Below are 18,303 nucleotides of genomic sequence, written 5' to 3'. Positions count from 1 at the left end.
TCACTAATGTAATGTAATGTAATAAGTTGCTTTTATGCATACCCTTTTCCTCCACTTCCATTCTTCATTCCTTTCATCTCGCTGCCCCTTATTCAAAAGTAAGTTGAAAATCCACCTTTTTGGAGATAGCCTTCAGCTCATAACCCTACTCCCCATTGTCCTCTGCTCATCATCCTAGCCAGCAGTTTAACCATCTCCTCTAACTGTAACCCCTAACCTGGCATCCTGTTTGTCGATCTTGATTGTTTAGAATGTAAGCTCACTCGAGCAGGGACTGTCTTCTTTCTGACTCCATACGGTGCTGCATACATCTGGTTGTGTTCTAGAAATAATTAATAGTAGTAGTAAATTCCTTGGGCCAATATTCAAAGGATTTATGCTCCTAAGAGTTTTACTCGTGTGCTTTGAAAATTTACTAGGGCTGAGTGCATATATTTTTACTCAAAATTCCACTAAATTCAAATTTAGATGTGTAAAAAGTGACTGGCCATAGGGGCAGATTTAGGAGATTGGCACCAAACTTATCAGCACTAGGCTCATTCATTAGGCTCAAAAATCTAGAGGCCTAAATTTACAAACATAACTTAAGCTCCTAAATTAAAGATTTTCAAAACCTATGTGCTCAGTTTGGCTGAAAATAGTGAATAAATTTAGGAACTGTATTTTTTTTTTTCCAATATCAGGCCCCTTGATTCTGTTCACTACAATTCACTTCCTCAATTGTACTTGTATTTCTGACCGGAGGATGACGGATGACAAATTTGTGACTTATGATGGTGTCACTGGAGTTATTCCTGTAAAGTTGATCCTGTAATCAAAATCTAAAATCTTGAGCAGCCAAGATTTTATGCTAGTTGGAGTGAGAAAGGGAAGGGAGCCGTTGGGAGTAGGGAGAAGCAGCTTGTCTCCCTCTGGTTAAGTTTGGTGGGACCTGGCAGAGAATTTCTCTAAGCAGCTGGCTACCTCTATGCATAGAGCTCTAGGAATTAATGTCCCAGAACCCTGAATATATTGGTAAAGGGGGGATCACTGATGAGGTTGGCTCTGAGGCATTATGACATCACAATCTCAGCTCTGAAATGTTGCTCTCATTGGGATTCCGGAATCTTGCTACTCTTTGAGATGCTGCAATGTTGCTACTCTTTGGGGACCTGGATTGGCCACCGTGAGGACGGGCTACTGGGCTAGCCATTGGTCTGACCCACTATGGCTGTTCTTATGTGTGCCAAGAATAGGACAATCAAGCCATTGTACCATCACTGATGAGGTTGGCTCTGAGGCATTATGACATCACAATCTCAGCTCTGGAATCTTGCTATTCTTTGAGATGCTGGAATGTTGCTACTCCTTGGGTTTTGGCCAAGTTCTAGGGACCTGGATTGGCCACTGTGAGGATGGACTACTGGGCTAGATGGACCATTGGTCTAACCCAGTATGGCTGTTCTTATGCTCTCATGTGTGCCAAGTATAGGACAATCAAGCCATTGTACCATCACTGATGAGGTTGGCTCTGAGGCATTATGACATCACAATCTCAGCTCTGGAATGTTGCTCTCATTGGGGTTCCGGAATCTTGCTATTCTTTGAGATGCTGGAATGTTGCTGCTCTTTGGGTTTTGGCCAGGTACTAGAGACCTGGATTGGCCACCATGAGAACGGGCTACTGGGCTCGATGGACCATTGGTCTGACCCAGTAAGGCTATTCTTATGGCCCCTTTCAAGATCTTTTTTCCTTATGGCATCCAGAAGTTTGGGATTTCTGCATAGTTTTGGATATTTTGAGTGCCAACTTTGAGACTACAAAGTGACAAAGTAATTGCATCCTTTCATAATTAGGGCAGACCCTTTATCTGTACTCTATACATTTCAAGGTGTTGGAATGGAAATTGTGTTCCTCCCATATTGTAAATTTTGACGAATAATGTGTTTGGAAACAGATGCCAGTTCTTCAGACACGGATCCTTTTCAAAAAATCCTACCCAAGCTAGAATAACTATAGTATACAGGGCAGTAGGATATTACATATGTTATCCCAAGTCTGTATTCTGTTCAGTTTTGAATAATCATTTATACCAAAAACCTCCTTCCCTTCCCTTAATTGATTAATAACTGTCTTTATTTTCTATTATTTCATTAAAGATGTTGTAGTCTAAAAAACCAACATTGGATCAGAAGTTTGCAGTTAAAGATACGTGTTGCTGATATATATCAAAGATTTTTAAGTTATACAATCAATTGGTAAAAAACATGATAATGAATTGAGGAATTGTGATATTGCACTATATTAACTTATTACATCTTTAATGAAATAAAAGAAAAGAAAGAAAGTTATTAATCAATTACGGGAAGGAGGTTTTTGGTATAAATGATTATTCAAAACTGAAGAGAATACGACTTGGGATAACATACGTTATGGGAGGTCCTATGCACTGAAATCTGTTTACACTAGTATATGATATACCACCCTCCTAGTTTATTAATTGAGGGTTCAGTGATTGACAAAAGGTTTTCTTAAAAAAATGATAACTAATGGTCGTTTAATCTGATCTTAAAAAGGAAATGAGTTTCAAAGTACATTTTTGACTAATTTTAAATAAAGAAAAGTAAATGACATAATATCCTACCGCCCTGTATACTTTAGTTCTTCAGACACTCCCAGGGATCAAAGGATTCCTTCAAAATCACATCACTTGTCTTTAATTTCAGGAATATCTATAGACAGGACTTGTGATAACTTCTATAAGAATTTCAAATAGCTGGAATCTTTTGGGGGTTATTTGCTTGGACCTGTGGCAAACCTGGAGTGGTTCTTGCATAAGTTCTTCTGACCGGAAATCCTAGTTCTCTTCTGTGAGTGAGAAGGGGTTTTGATATGGCAAATGAGAGTCATTCAATGGGAGAAAACGGTCAGAAAGACATTTGCAGTGTTACCGTATTAGGACTTTCAACGGAAGTAAAACCCAGATGTTTCCATCTGTCCTCCTTTTTCTGGAGCCATGTGGTAACTCTAACCTAGTTACCCCCCTGAAGACACTTCCTTGCTGTAGTGAGGATGGGAGGCTCGTCAGGACTTAGCCTGGTAGACAGAGATTACAATAGAAGGTTGCTCTTCCTCTTCCTCGCTCGTCTACCCAATGCTTCATCTGTGATAATTAGGAGATGGATTGAGAAGCTATAGCTCAGTCTTTTATAAAGACAGCAGTTTTTCATGGGAGCTGAGGTTTTGTCTGTTGAGAATGATTTGTGTTTCTTTTGCACTGTGCCTTTAAGAGCTAGATCATAGGCTACAGTTTGGGATGCTGCCCGTTTCAGTGTGATTGGAAGGTGAGAGCAGAGTTTCCTGACGGGAACCTTAAGAGACAGGTTGCAAAACTGGCATAGATGGTGTCTACCACGGTTACAGGAGAGATTTGCCTGGAAGAAGTTGAAACCACTAATTTGGCACTAAGAGATAAGTATGGCTTTGCTTTCCTATGCTGCTTGCTGTGCTCTGTCAGCGGGTGAGGGTTTAGCCGAGTTTTTAAGCTGTGTACTTAACTCATTTTGAGCCCCCTGGGGTAGGACTCGATTATCACTGCCATAGTGTCTTTACCCACAGGAACCACTGGGGGGCACTCTGGGTCTGATAAAATTGTTTGGTGTTCTAGAAATTAAAGTAGCAATGTCTGCCCTTCTTTTTTGAGAAGAGAAAGTGAGCTGGCATTGGAAGGGAAATGATGCACAAGCCCGGGAAAGGATCTGCATCTGAGAGCAGTGGTCTAACGTGGCAGCTGTCAGATGATGTCATGGTAAACGTGGCTGCATGAGACTGAAATGCCTCTGTGGTCCCACCGGGACCCATCTGAGAGCAAACCCATAACCCTCTCTTGGCGCTCGGTGCTTCCTTGAGTCTACCGGCACTCCTGTGGTCTCCTCCCCCAGCCCCACCTCATTTCCCACCCTTCTCCTCTGTTACCTTTATGCTTCTGTAGTGCCTTCTGAGTGGACTGAAGCACTGACTCGTGGAACTGGTGAGCAAACTCCTCAGCCATGAACGGTTCCCAGGGCCTGCTTTTGCCGTTTATGCTGCGGGACAGAGACCCAGGGCCTTCCTTGGACAGCGGGCCCCGGATCAAGCTCAGGATCCCCATATTCTTCTTGTTGAAATGTGTGTCGCCGCTCCGGGGCCTCTCAGCAGTAATAGACACAGAGTCCTTCGGCTTTGGGGCTTCTGGGGGTCTGGGCTGTTCCAGTTTAATGGGCTCTGGAGACCTGGGAGCCTCGGGCTGCGGGGCAATACTAGGAGGTTTATTTAAATCTGCAGAGAGGGGCGACGGCGGCACTGGCAGATCTGTGTTTCAAGAGAAAAAAAAAAGTGGCTTCAATACAATATTACTTTTAAGTTCCGCCATTACCATTGAAATGGTTCCGCATTGTAGCAGGAGTTTAACGCACTGCCGCGTTTAGCAACTTAGCTTGTACCTCACTTCCATAATGTTATCTGGTGCAGCAGAGGATACAAGGACTCCCGAGGAAGCTATAGGCTGCCGAAACACAGACCGTGTCGGATCCTTATTATATCCATGCAGATGGATTTGGCTGCCTTATTTTTTTATAGCATTTTTAATAAAGCGATTTCCTGCTCTCATCCACCCTTTGCATTTTTGGGTTTGATTTTTGGGGTCTGCCACCCCCTTTGTTCTTTCTGAGCAGTGCGAATTGCAACAAGATGAAGCGGCTAAACAAACTTGACAAGAAAACATACTGAAATTCCAGAATTAGTCCTTAAAATATCTGTTAAACACGTGCATTTTTTTTTTTTTGGTTTGTTTGTTTTCTTCTAAACCCTGAATAGTTTGTCTCCAGTTTGATGACTTGAAAACCTTTTTTTCTAGCCACTGATTTTAACAAAAACGGGGAACTTAAAATGACTTGCTCCGAGTCACAGCCTGAATGGTGAGCTAAGACCGCAACCCAAACTGGTAGGGGCCTGAAACTTATGATCAACCGCTTAGTAAGGCCAAACGCGCTGTGCTAAGTGATTAGAGACCTTATGCCTCACTATCCAGCAGCCCCTGACATACGTGTGAATCTTTTAAATCATTTCCCCCCTTCCCAGTGCCGCCTTGTCCACCTTCAGCCAGATACAGAACTCACCAGCACTGCCCACACAGGCATTTTTGCCCGCTCCTGGTGAGGAGCGTTTCAGGGGCTCCGATGCCACAACCTTCTGTTTCATGCCGAGGAGCAGCTCCACCAACTTTTCCTCGTCTGTCAAAACAAGCAGAAAAAGAAGAGGATTAGGGCATAGCAGAGCCTCAGGGCAGAAAACAAAACCTCTGTCCACTTACATGATCTAAGCCTCCCGACTGCTTCTTGTGTCTTCCCAAAGGCTGAAAACCCATCATGGGTTTTAAGGGCCCCAATCTCCTTGTGCGAGTGGTTACTGCACTGTATTTTTCCTAAATCTGGAACCACTCTACAGGCACACAGCAGATGACATGGTATTTACGCCTTTCTAGCTAGTGCCAGATGCTGGACCCTGTCATCACAATTATCCCTGTGTCTCTTTTCTGAGCTTTTGGAGGTTAAAATCTCCTCCCTCATAAGAAGTTCACAGCTCAGACCTAAGGAAGCAGAATTCACTTTCCAAAAGCTAAATAGTCTGTATTAAGTTGGTCCAAAGCAAAGGTATCTCCTGATATTCTTTTTTTTTTGTTTGACTTTTATTAACTTAAAGTTGACCAACTGTTTACCCCTGTATCTCTGCTGGTACAACACCCAAACTCCACAAGGAGTTACACACAAAATGCAGCTCATTCAAAACACAGCAGTTAAGACTCATTTTCGGTCTGGAAAATTAGGACTGTACCTCAGCATACCGCAAACAACTTCACTGGCTCCCCATCCCAACCCAAATAAAATTCAAAACATCCTGCATCATATAATCTACGGAAACTCAGCTGCCCCTCTCATCAAACTCCTATCCGATGCATGGTCCGCCTCTCGCAGACTACTTAACACAGCGGTCTCAAACTCGCAGCCCCGTCAGGTCCTATTTCGAGACCCTCAGAATGTTTATCATAATCACAAAAGTAAAATAAAACAGTTTCTTGATCATGTGTCTCTTTAGCTATAAATTACAATATTATTATTAAGACTTAACCAGAAAGAAAGATTTACAAACTATAAAGAGTTTTACCTCATGCAAAGATGTCATCTAATATAATAAAATGGTAGGCCGCGCATGCGCACTAAAAAAAACGTGTTCCCTGATCTGTCGCGAAAACACGATTGCGCATGCGCGGGTTTTACGTCACCACTTGCTCGCGGCGGCTTTCAAATAAAAATAAAAAATTACACAGCTGCAGCGGCCTTCCTCACCCCCGCCTCTCACTGTCAATGGTACCGGCTCCTCTCTCGAACTGCACCAGGATCGAGAGAGGAGCTGCAGCGCCGGCTTTCAACTTAAAACAAAAAAAATAAAAAAACTCCAACTGGAGATCACCGCTCTCACCCGGCTCCCACTGTGCAAACCCCCCCCCCCCCACTGGAGATCGCCGCTCTCAACCCCCTCCCCCCCAACTGGAGATCGCTGCTCTCACCCGCTCCCACTGTGCAAACCCCCCCCCCCAACTGGAGATCACCGCTCTCCCCCCTTCCCCCCCAACTGGAGATCGCCGCTCACACCCGCTCCCACTGTGCAACCCCCCCCCCCCCCCCCATGGGAGGATGCGCCACAGCAAAGTGCTGCACAGGTACTGGAGGGGGAGAGACATATCGCTTCTGCACCGGTACAAACATCCCTCCAGCGTTGGCACTCGCTGCACGTTAAACAGGCTGCTTCGGCCTTTCTCCTGCAGTTGAGCCCCTCTGCCGCTTCACTGATTACGTCATCAATGACGCAACAGAGAGCCTCAACGGCAGAAGAAAGCAGAAGCAGCCTGTTTAGCGTGCAGCGACTGCCAACGCTGGAGGGAGGTTTGATATTAAAGTCATCTTGCTGGGAGGGTCGCAGAGTCAGCGGGGGTTGGGCTGGGAGGGGAGAGAAGCGTCTGCCTCGGGTGCTTCAGGCAGCAGCAGCGTTTACAATTCGCTGCTGTTGCCGGCTTCAGGCCTTCCTCTCTGGCCGGTCCTGCCTACTTCCTGTTTTCATGAAGACAGGACCGGCCAGAGAGAAAGACCTGAAGCCAGCAACAGCAATGAATTGTCAATGCTGCTGCTGACCAATGAAGTAGTTAAATGAGGAAAGGGAGCAGAGGGGGAGAGAATGCCTTGGAGGGAAGGAGGAAGGTATGCCAGACCAAGGGAAAAGGAAGGAGGAGATGGAGAGAGGCCATATGGGAGAGAAAGAGAGAGATAGAAAGAGAAGAGAGGGCAGTGAATGGAAGGGGCAACATAGAGGGTGAACAGTATTCTAGCACCCGTTAATGTAACGGGCTTAAAGACTAGTTTCTTTAATAAGACATTAACTATTTTTTTCTGAGGCCCTCCAAGTACCTACAAATCCCAAATGTGGCCCTGCAAAGGGTTTGACTTTGAGACCACTGCCTTAACAGGATCCAAGTGCGTCTCCCCTCAACAAAAAATCTCAAGTACAAAAAAATTTTCCAATCCATGTTCACCTTCCTGGGAGTCAAAATCTGGAATGATCTTGCAGAGACAACAAGAACAAGAAGCCAACCGCGCCCACTTCCGGAAAAGAACTGAAAACTCTTTGACCATTAATTTTATAAGATCACCACATGCGCTGGTTCCTTTGCGTGGTACGATTAGGCTCCTCCTCCTTCCTTCCCCTCTTGCCTTTTCCTTTTCAAGTTGCCTAGAGCCTGTTTAGGTTTGTGTGACTCATAAGATTATTCAGCTGGGAGCTGGTCCCATAAAGTTATATGGGATAAGAGGTCTCTGATTTGATGGATGTTTCTAGCAAACCTACCTGTTTATATCAGATTACTGAAAAAAAACAACCCAAGCAACCATGGACAAAATCACCAATGTAATTTTATTTCTGTGGTCAAGTTAACTGGCTGAACGTCATCATTTTATGACTAAGCTCAACCCATCCCAATTTTGAAAACAGACAATTCTATACAGGGTTGCTTAAAGGGGCCTATACTAGAGAGGCAAGGAAGGTATATACATTTCTTATTTCTTTGAATTTGGCCCAAGTCTTTTTCATAAGAACATAAGCAGACCAATGGTCCATTTAGCCCAGGATCCAGTTTCCACAGTGTCCAATCCACATCACAATTTATTTGTTATTTTTAAAATTTCTATACCGTTTTAATCCAAAACGGTTTACAAGGAGTCACATACATAAAAAGTTAAGAATCCTTAAAAAAATAAGAAGATAAAACAGACATATTCAGTCTAACACAAGTACCTGGCAGAAACCCAAATAGTATCAACATTCCATGCGGAACCCCAAAGAGTAGCAAGATTCCGGAATCCCAGAGAGTAACAAGATTCTAGAATCCCAAAGAGTAGCAACATTCCATGCTGCCGATCCAGGGCAAGCGGTGGCTTCCCCCATGACTATCTCAATAGCAGACTATGGACTTTTCCTTCAGGAACTTGGCCAACCCTTTTTTAAACCCAGCTATGCTAACCGCTGTTACCACATCCTCTGAGTTCCAGAACTCAACTATTCTTCCTATTTGTTTTAAAGGCATTTCCCTGAAACTTCACTGAGTGTCCCCTTGTCTTTGTACTTTTTGAAAGAGTAAAAAGTTGATTCACTTTTACCCGTTTTACACCACGCAGGATTTTGTGGACCTCAATCGTATCCACCCTCAGCTCTTCTAGTTCCGCTATATCTTTTTTGAGATAAGGCGACCAAAACTGTGTAATTGTCAAAGTGAGGACGCACCGTAGAGTGATACAGAGGCATTATAATATTCTTGGTCTTATTTACCATTCCTTTCCTAATAATTCCTAGCATCCTTTTTGGGTGGGATTTTTTTTGCTGCAGCAGCACAATGGACAGAAGATTTCAGCGTTGTGTCTACAGGGAAAAATGCTCGAGTGCCTGAATAAATTTATGTAAACCGTTCTGAGCTTCCTTGAGAGAATGGTATTGAAAATTGAATAAATAAATGTCACTCAGATCTTTTTCTTGGGTGCCAACTCCTAAACTAGCATCAGGTAATTATGATTTGAATTATTCTTCCCAATGTGCATCGCTTTGCATTCATCCACTTTAAATTCTTTCTGCCATTTGGATGCCCAGTCTTCCAATTTCCTAAAGTCTTTCTGCAATTTTTCGGAGTCAGAGTGTGTTTTAACAACTTTGAATAATTTAGTGTCATCTGCCAACTTAATCTTGTAGTTCTAACTTCCAGGTCATTTATAAATACAGTGGAACCTTGGTTTACAAACATACAAGGGTGGTGGTTAATCTTACCCTCTCTAAAACATCGGAGGTGACCAGTGGAGTGCCGCAGGGCTCGGTCCTGGGTCCACTCCTTTTCAACCAATTCATAGGGGATCTGACTCAAGGGCTTCAAGGTAAAATAACACTATTCGCCGATGACGCCAAACTATGTAATATAGTAAGTGAATGCAGTTTACAGAATTATATGGTGCAGGACCTGCTTACATTGGAAAGTTGGTCCTCAACCTGGCAGCTAGGCTTCAATGCTAAGAAATGTAAGGTCATGCACCTCGGAAGCGGAAATCCATGCAGGATGTACTTCTTGAACGGAGAAACTTTAACTAGGACTTCAGCAGAACGAGATTTAGGAGTAATCATCAGTGCAGACATGAAAACTGCCAATCAAGTGGAGAAGGCTTCATCTAAGGCAAGGCAGATATTGGGTTGTACCAATAGAAGTTTCGTCAGCCGAAAGCCTGAAGTCATAATGCCGTTGTACAGGGCCATGGTGAGACCTCATCTGGAGTACTGTGTGCAATTCTGGAGGCCACATTACAGTAAAGATGTGCGCAGAATTGAATCGGTTCAGCGGACGGCCACCAGGATGATCTCGGGGCTCAAGGGTCTCTCGTACGAAGAGAGACTGAACAAATTGCAGCTCTACACTCTCGAGGAACGTAGGGAGAGAGGAGACATGATCGAAACATTTAAGTACCTCACGGGACGTGTCGAAGTGGAAGATGATATTTTCTTTCTCAAGGGACCCTCGGCCACAAGAGGGCACCCGCTCAAACTCAGGGGCGGAAAATTTCATTACATTACATTAGTGATTTTTATTCCGCTTGTACCTTGCGGTTCAAAGCGGATTACATAAGAAGAAAGCTGGACATTTCCAGGAGGGTACATGACATTGGAGAAAACAGATTGAGGGTATAGACTTAATAACAGAATGGACATAGTACCTTTGGAAGATAAATCAGGTTACATTACAATTACATATCAATAGTCTTTTCCTTTTTTTGGTCGGTTGAGGGTACGGTGCCAGGGAGTGAACAAAACCTGGTCGGTGTAAGTGGAAGAGGAGAGGGAGATTGGGTAGATTGTATATACTTTTTGAATAGCAGCGTTTTGATTTCTTTACGGAATGCTTTGTAGTCGGATGTTGAGGTTAACAATCTGGAGATGGAGGGTTCGAGTTTTGCTGCATGCGTTGCTAAGAGGTTATCATAAAGCTTTTTACGATGAGTGCCATTGAGTGGTGGGTATGAGAATGGTGTCAGTGTTCTTCTTATTCTGGGTGGAAGGTTATGGTTTAGGCGATCATTTAGATAGGCAGGAGCAGTACCGTTGAATACTTTGAAGATTAGACAGTATAGTTTGAATTGAATTCTGGCTCTAATCGGTAGCCAATGTGAGTCTAGGTAGACGTTGGTGATGTGGTCATATTTTCCGAGGGAGTAGATTAGTCTGAGAGCTGTGTTCTGAACGGTCTGTAGTTTTTTGATCATGTTTGTAGGGCATGGTAGATATAGGATATTGCAGTAGTCCATAAGACCTAGTACCAGGGATTGAACAATGATCCTGTAGTGTTCTTTGTCGAAGAATTTCCTTATTTTTCTTAAGTTGCGCATTGTGAAGAATGCTTTTTGGGTAGTATTGTTGATTTGAGTCTGCATAGTGCAGCATCTGTCTATCAGCACTCCCAGGATTTTGAGGGAGGTTTGGATTGGGTATTTGATTGCTTTAATTTCCAGGTCTGTTATGGATGGGTTTTTGTCCGTTTCAAGCATTAAGAATTTGGTTTTGTCCGAGTTTAGTTTTAATTTGTGGTTTGTCATCCATTTTTCTACTTCGTCCAGTATTGTTTCCAGGTGTCCTGTTGAGGTGTGGTCATGGGTTTCGAAGGGGAGGAGAATAGTTATGTCGTCTGCATAGCTGAATGATGTTACATTTAGGTTGTCTAGAGTGGTACCAAGGGAGGAGATGTAGAGATTGAATAGAATGGGTGAAAGTGGAGATCCCTGCGGGACTCTGCATGGATTTGACCATGTGTTAGATTTCGTATCGTTTATCTTAACTCTGTACGTTCTTGTTTTAAGGAATCCTTGGAACCAGTTGTAAACCACTCCTGAGATCCCTATTGCATCAAGTATCTGGAGTAGTATGGTATGATCAACTAGATCAAAGGCGGCGGAAAGATCTAGTTGGATAATTAGGATCCTGTGTCCTTTACCGAGGTGTTGTCGGGCTATGTCCAGTAGTGTTGCTAGTAGTGTTTCCGTGCTGTGGTAAGATCTAAATCCTGATTGAGATGAGTTTAGTATATTGTGGTCAGCTAGGTAGCTGGTGAGATATTGAGCCACAAGTCCTTCAATCAGCTTGACATATAATGGGATCGAAGCGATAGGTCTATAGTTGGTAGGTGTGTCTACAGGACCTTTTTGGTCTTTCAGTATGTGTGTGATTATGATCTCTCCAAGATCTTGTGGGAATTGGCCTTCTATGAGAGTGCTTTGTATCCACTGCGTGAGGCTGGTTTTGAATTTAGGGGAGGCATTTGTGAGTAGATACGATGGGCAGTAGTTCAAGTCGCATGAGGTGTGGCTGTATTTTTTATATAGTCGGTTCAGATCAGGCCATTGTAGAGTTGGGAAGGTGGCCCATGTTCTGTCTGTGTTATGGCTTCTTCTGTTGTGGGGGTAGTTATTGACTCGTCGAGTGTGGTAGTTGAGTTGTTGAAGGTAGTTCTGATTTTGATGATCTTGAGTTTGAAATGGTCTGCTAATTGGGAAGCTGTTGGTGTTTTGTTGCCTTGAGTGGCAAGGAATGGGTTTGTATCTGTAAGTTTTTTTACTAAGTTGAAGAGTGTTTTTGTGTCGGAGTTGTTTGTGCCAATTAGTTTAGTGTAGTATGTTTTGCGCTTTTCCTCAAGTTTCATGGCGACACCAGAAAGTATTTCTTCACAGAGAGAGTGGTTGATCATTGGAACAAGCTTCCAGTGCAGGTGATCGAGGCAGACAGCGTGCCAGACTTTAAGAATAAATGGGATACCCATGTGGGATCCCTACGAGGGTCAAGATAAGGAAATTGGGTCATTAGGGCATAGACAGGGGGTGGGTAAGCAGAGTGGGCAGACTTGATGGGCTGTAGCCCTTTTCTGCCATCATCTTCTATGTTTCTATGATGGGTCATTTGGCCTTTATCTGCCATCATGTTTCTATGTTTCTATAATCAGAAAGTTCTGTGACATCACAATGCAGGTGTAAAGAGCCTTAGCCTATAGGAAGAGGAGATGCAAATGTTAAGAGCCTTAGCCAATAGGGAGAGGAGGAGAGAGTGGCTGCTGCAGACACCAGAAAGTATTTCTTCACAGAGAGAGTGGTTGATCATTGGAACAAGCTTCCAGTGCAGGTGATCGAGGCAGACAGCGTGCCAGACTTTAAGAATAAATGGGATACCCATGTGGGATCCCTACGAGGGTCAAGATAAGGAAATTGGGTCATTAGGGCATAGACAGGGGGTGGGTAAGCAAAGTGGGCAGACTTGATGGGCTGTAGCCCTTTTCGTCGTCATCTTCTATTTTTCTATTCGTTCCAGAAGTATGCTCGTAAACCAAATTGCTCGTATATCAAAGCGAGTTTCCCCATAGGAAGTAAGGGAAACTCGCTTTGATTCGTTCCACCTCCCCCTCACCCCCCCCCCCGAGGCTACCGGCGCTGCTCCATCCCCTCCCCCTTGAGGCCAGTGACGCTGCTCCATACCCCGCCCTGCGATCCGGCATCCCCCCTGTGAACTGGCATCCTCCCCCTCACTAGCGATGCCCCCTTCCCCTGCGATCCTACATCTCCCCCCCCCCGAGCACCGCAACGACATTGCTTACCCCGATTGGGCACCGGCACCAGCACCAATACACAGGAGGTGCCGGTGCCCGAAGATCCTCCTTCTTCTGGCCTGGGTTGTGCGACGGTGATCCTCCCTCTTCCCTGTGCTGTGCTGGACTGGGCTTTGAGCATTTGCGCATGCTCAAAGCCTTCCGGTCTCGCTCTCTCCGAGATTCTCAGATTCAGAATCTCAGAGAGAGCGAGACCAGAAGGCTTTGAGCATGCGCAAATGCTCAAGGCCCAGTCCAGCCCAGCACAGGCAACAGGGAGGATCTCTGACGCACCACCCAGCCCAGCACAGAAGAGGGAGGATCTTCGGGCACCGGCATGTCCTGTGCGTTGGTGCTGGTGCCCAATCGGGGTAAGTGATGTCGTTGCGGTGCTTGGGGGGGGGATGTAGGATCATGGGGGGAGGACGGGACGGGGGATGGGAGTGGGGGGGGAGGACGGATAGTGGGGGGTGGCGCTCGTAAACCGAGTCAAACTCGGTTTCCAAGGCGCCGATTTTGCAAATGTTTTGCTCGTCTTGCAAAACACTCGCAAACCGGTGCACTCGTAAACCGAGGTTTGACTGTATACAGATCCCTGCAGCACTCCGCTATTCACCCTTCTCAAGGTGAGTTTCCCTCAGGAATACTGGGTATTTCTCTGTCACCTACAGAACTCACCAGCTAAGTGTGTACCTGAGGCAATGAAGGGTTAAAAGATTTGCTCAAGGTCACAAGAAGCCACTGTGGGATTGGAACCCTGGCTTCCATGCTTCTCAGCCCACTGATCTAATCCTACGCCACACGCCATTAGATGTGAGCACTTACGCCAGCCATATAACAAGTGTAAATACCTGCACTTTGATTCCAGAGCCTATAGCCTTTTAGAAGTTATGCATGCAAGTATGTGCTCCACTCATATGAGCAGCTACCTGAAAACTACACACTATCAAAGAGATGAACATGGCTAGTGCATAGCCAGATTTCCAGTATTTGTGTTAAGTGTGCAAAGACAGGGTGGCGTAGTGGTTAGAGCTACAGCCTCAGCACCCCCACTGCTCCTTGCGACCCTGGGCAAGTCACTTAATCCTCCACTGCCCCAGGTACATTAGATAGATTGTGAACCCACTGGGACTTTGAGTGTGGTTATAAGTCCCAATTCCTTTCCCTGATGTCATAATGTCTCATTCCACCAATAAGAGCCAACCTCATCAGTGATGTCACAATGGCTTCATTGTTCTATACTTGGCTCACTTCTGATATTATATTGGAGGAGAGTGTGGCACAGTGGTTAGGCCACAGCCTCAGCACCCTGAAGTTATGGGTTCAAATCCTGTGCTGCTCCCTGTGACCCTGGGCAAGTCACTTAATCCTCCACTGGGACTTTGAGTGTGGTTGTAAGTCCCAATACAAGCCTTCATCTGCCTGTATTCTAGTTATTCCTGCACCTATAAGTATGCATATGCCTGTATTCTGATCATTTCTCTGCATATTTGCTGTGTAAAAGTTAGCCTGCTTTACAGAATTACCCTAATCAATTACTTGCATGACCAGAAGTTGTGCAAATAAATCCTAGGAATTTTGAAGCACAGCCAGTACCTACCAAGCGCCTCAGGGTGCACATTGATCTCAGCACTCGGTCATTAACTGTGCACCCTGGACGAGCCCCAGACTATGGCCAGAGGTGAAAAGGGTCCATGGAGCATCTTGCTGATACTGTTCTGCAGGGAGGTGAACCAACATAGGGGGCAAAAGACCATATTCCCTGGCTGCTTACCTCTCTTTTTGAGTTACAATGCTTTTGCCTTACTGAAGTGACCGGATCCAGGCCATCACACCAATCTGTATGGGAACCGCTTAAACGTAAAAGGACTGGACACAGCCCCCATCTCGTGAACCTCACCTTTCCGCTTCTCGACGCTGACATGAGCCAGATCAAAGAAGGTCAAGAACTTTCTCTTTTCCTCGAAGTTGGGACTACCATTCATCTCGTCGGGGCTATAGCGTGTGGACAGTGGGGAGTGCGGGGAGGGTGTCTGTCGCTTGTGTTGCACACCAGGAGGAGAGGGGCTTCTCTCTCTTAGCATCCTCCGTCTCTTCCGCTGCTTCTGTATCAGCACCTGCTCCTTCTGTTGCAGCGTGGCCAGCCCAAAGACCTGCAGGAACTCGATCTTCTGCAGCCCAAAGAAGAGAAACATCAATTAACCTCGGCATTAACAGTGTGGTTGAAACTGACCAGGACAGGATTTAAATCTATCCACGAGTGTGTCACATTAGAGGATTAGAATGAGTTCATCATTAGAGAATGATACGGTGAGAAAATTCATTATCGTTCCCGTCCTCGTGGATAACCGCAGTAAACAATCCCGTGTCATTCTTTAGTGTCTATCTCAACCTCAGTCCTTCTACACAGAATGCTGGTGTAGAAGGACTGAGGCGGAGATAGACACTAAAGAATGACAGTCTCTGGTATCCAGAGCAGAGATTGTGATGTCATAATGCCTCATTCCACCAATGCCTATGAGCCAAACTCATCAGTGATGTTACAGTGGCTTGATTATCCTATACTTGGCAAAATCAAGCCACTGTAACATCACTGATGAGTTTGGCTCATAGGCATTGGTGGAATGAGGCATTATGACATCACAATCTCTGCTCTGGATACCAGAGACTGTCATTCTTTAGTGTCTATCTCCGCCTCAGTCCTTCTACACCAGCATTCTTCAATGTAAGGCTTAAGGGTCAGTGGCTGGGCCCATTCGTACTCTGATTCTTCCCTCTCTCCTTAAAGAATGACAGGGGGATGGTTTCCCAGGGTTTTCTGCGGGGACAGGAACGGTGATGAATTTTCTTACCGTGTCATTCTCTATTCATCATGCACGTCTACCCAACCACCCAGAACCTTTGACTTGCACACCCTTCTACACAAATTGCCTGATGCCTGAGTACTCCACAGATGGCATCTCGAGAGCCTGGCATGCACTTCCGAAGACTGTTTGCTCAGAGGTGGTACCTACCTCCGAAGATGTGTCCAGCTTGAGTGGCGGCTGTTCAGCAACTCGGCGAAGGTGAGCCCGCACCTCCTCCTCATCACTCTCGTCGTACGAGTCATCCAGGTCATAGTAGTAACCTGTCCAGATAAGAGAGAGAGAGCACATGAATCCCAGAGGGCAGCCGAGGCGGAAAGAAACAGAGCAACGAAGCGCTAGAAATGTGGCAGCGCAAAGTGAATCCCAGAGAAACAAAAGCAGGTCAAGAGAAAGTGAGAAGAACATGGGCAGGCGGAAAGGCTGAAGAGAGGGAGAGTCAGAATTCAAGGGAGATAAGACAGCGCAGCAAGGTCCAGAGAGTCAGACAAAATCCCCAGCTCACAAGGTTTTCATTTTAGCTGTAAACTACAGCTCTCCCTCCGTATTCACGGTTTTTAGCATGCTGGCTCCTCCCTCCCAAATGATGTCATCCCAGCACCTTCTTCAGCGTGCAGCGTTGCCGAGCGGGCACTTTTCCCCATGACGTTTCACTTACAATATGTCTTTCTGTCTTACCTTGTTGCTAAGGACAACAAACCACAGCTGACCCTCCTCTCTCCCTCCTAGCTCCTGCACTCAACAACGACCGGAAGGGAGACTGGGGAACCACTCCTCGCTATCGCTCCGACGGCTGCAGACGTCTTTTGGAAAAGCACGGGGCGACAGAGGAGCTTGCGCTTTGAAGCAGACCGTAAGGGACAAAGCTTGGGGGGACGAACTGTTGTCTTTAAGTTATATGCGGTTTTTACGTATTCGCGGGTCCGTTCCGCCCCTAACCCCCGCGAATACGGAGGGAGAAGTGTATTAAAGCACATGCAAACACCCTAATGTTTTTCCCTTTGCTTGATAAATTGTAGTTCTACCTTTTTTTCCTCACCCTCAAGTATGACTAGGTCAGGTGTGTCAAAAGTCCCTCCTCGAGGGCCGAAATCCAGTCGGGTTTTCAGGATTTCCCCAATGAATATGCATGAGATCTCTTAGCATACAATGAAAGCAGTGCATGCAAATAGATCTCATGCATATTCATTGGGGAAATCCTGAAAACCCGACTGGATTACGGCCCTCGAGGAGGGACTTTGACACCCCTGGTCTAGGTGTATCTGTCATTTAAATGTCTTAAATGTATATTTAGCTTTGAAGCGTTTTATCAAATTTTAAATAAAACTTGACCGCTCACCCTTCTCTCGTGCCTCTCTCCGCCGCCTCTCTTCCAAGTCCAGCTTGCTCACTAGCCTGCGGTGCTGCTGCAGGAATTCATCATACACAAACATGGGGTCCTGGCTCCTGGCCAGAACAGGTCTGTAGGTGGAGTTGGGCTTCGATGCAAAGCCCATGTCAGGAAAATGCCCTGCCTGGGCGAGTGATGCCCGCTGCTGACTCAGGATGCTCTGTGTAGATTTTTCCAGTTCAGCCAAGAAGGGTCCGTGTGTATATCCACTTTGCTCCAGCGGTCGGGCCTCCCAGCTGGCTACGTCCCTCCTCCGGCCCGTCTCCTCTTGCTTCTCTGAGCTATAGCCCCGTTCCACCTTCACCAAGGGCAGGGCCTGCCTGCTGGGCTCGTACTGGCCTGTGTGGCCATGCAGAGGTAGGTTAGTCTCCTGGGCCCGGCGAGTGTCCGCAGCAGTCTCCATGAGGGACACAGGGTTCCAGAGTGCAGTGGGTGCTGGTGGGTGCTGAGGTTTGGGTGAGATGAGGGGAGGGGGTCCTCCGAAATGCTGCATTTGGTCTCGGCCACTTGGGTCATGGCGGCTTGGGGTGGTTCTGTGGAGAGAACAGCCAGTTAAAGCCCGTCATTCATGCAAGAATCTGTCCCCGACTACCTGTACAGGTGTGGGCTACCTGCTACTCCTGGCACTCGACAACTCACTGTCTGCAATGCCTCCTACACAGAAAGATTTGCTGGGCTCAGGAATCCAGCACGGGGGTCTCTCCTCTATAATCAAAATGCCATTAAAGAAAGAATTGTAAAAAATAAACATCAACAGGGCTGGGAGAGATTTTTCCAACCAGCTGGACACACAGAGTCTCTCCTGTACCATGTGAAGTGACACTAG

At 45.8% G+C, this 18,303-nt stretch overlaps 1 protein-coding gene across 4 annotated transcripts in view; it reads right to left on the bottom strand.

Annotated features, from left to right (window-relative positions):
• GSE1 (Gse1 coiled-coil protein) overlaps nt 1-18,303 on the bottom strand; it is a 750,299-nt gene that overhangs the window by 14,558 nt on the left and 717,438 nt on the right. For 2 of the 4 annotated variants that reach the window (XM_033940700.1, XM_033940701.1), the window contains exons 10-14: nt 17,427-18,010; nt 16,238-16,350; nt 15,124-15,394; nt 5,137-5,250; nt 3,956-4,330 (exon numbers count right to left, since the gene is read on the bottom strand). In XM_033940700.1, coding sequence (XP_033796591.1) covers nt 3,956-4,330; nt 5,137-5,250; nt 15,124-15,394; nt 16,238-16,350; nt 17,427-18,010 — 1,457 coding nt within the window. Of the gene's footprint in view, nt 1-217; nt 323-3,955; nt 4,331-5,136; nt 5,251-15,123; nt 15,395-16,237; nt 16,351-17,426; nt 18,011-18,303 lie in introns of all 4 variants that reach the window. The other 2 variants (XM_033940699.1, XM_033940702.1) reach the window with 2 other exon arrangements.

The sequence above is a fragment of the Geotrypetes seraphini genome, chromosome 4 (assembly GCF_902459505.1).
Source record: "Geotrypetes seraphini chromosome 4, aGeoSer1.1, whole genome shotgun sequence".
NCBI classification, from domain to species: domain Eukaryota; kingdom Metazoa; phylum Chordata; class Amphibia; order Gymnophiona; family Dermophiidae; genus Geotrypetes; species Geotrypetes seraphini.
The sequence above is the reverse complement of the archived record's forward strand: the minus strand, read 5'-3'. Positions and strand labels throughout refer to the sequence as shown.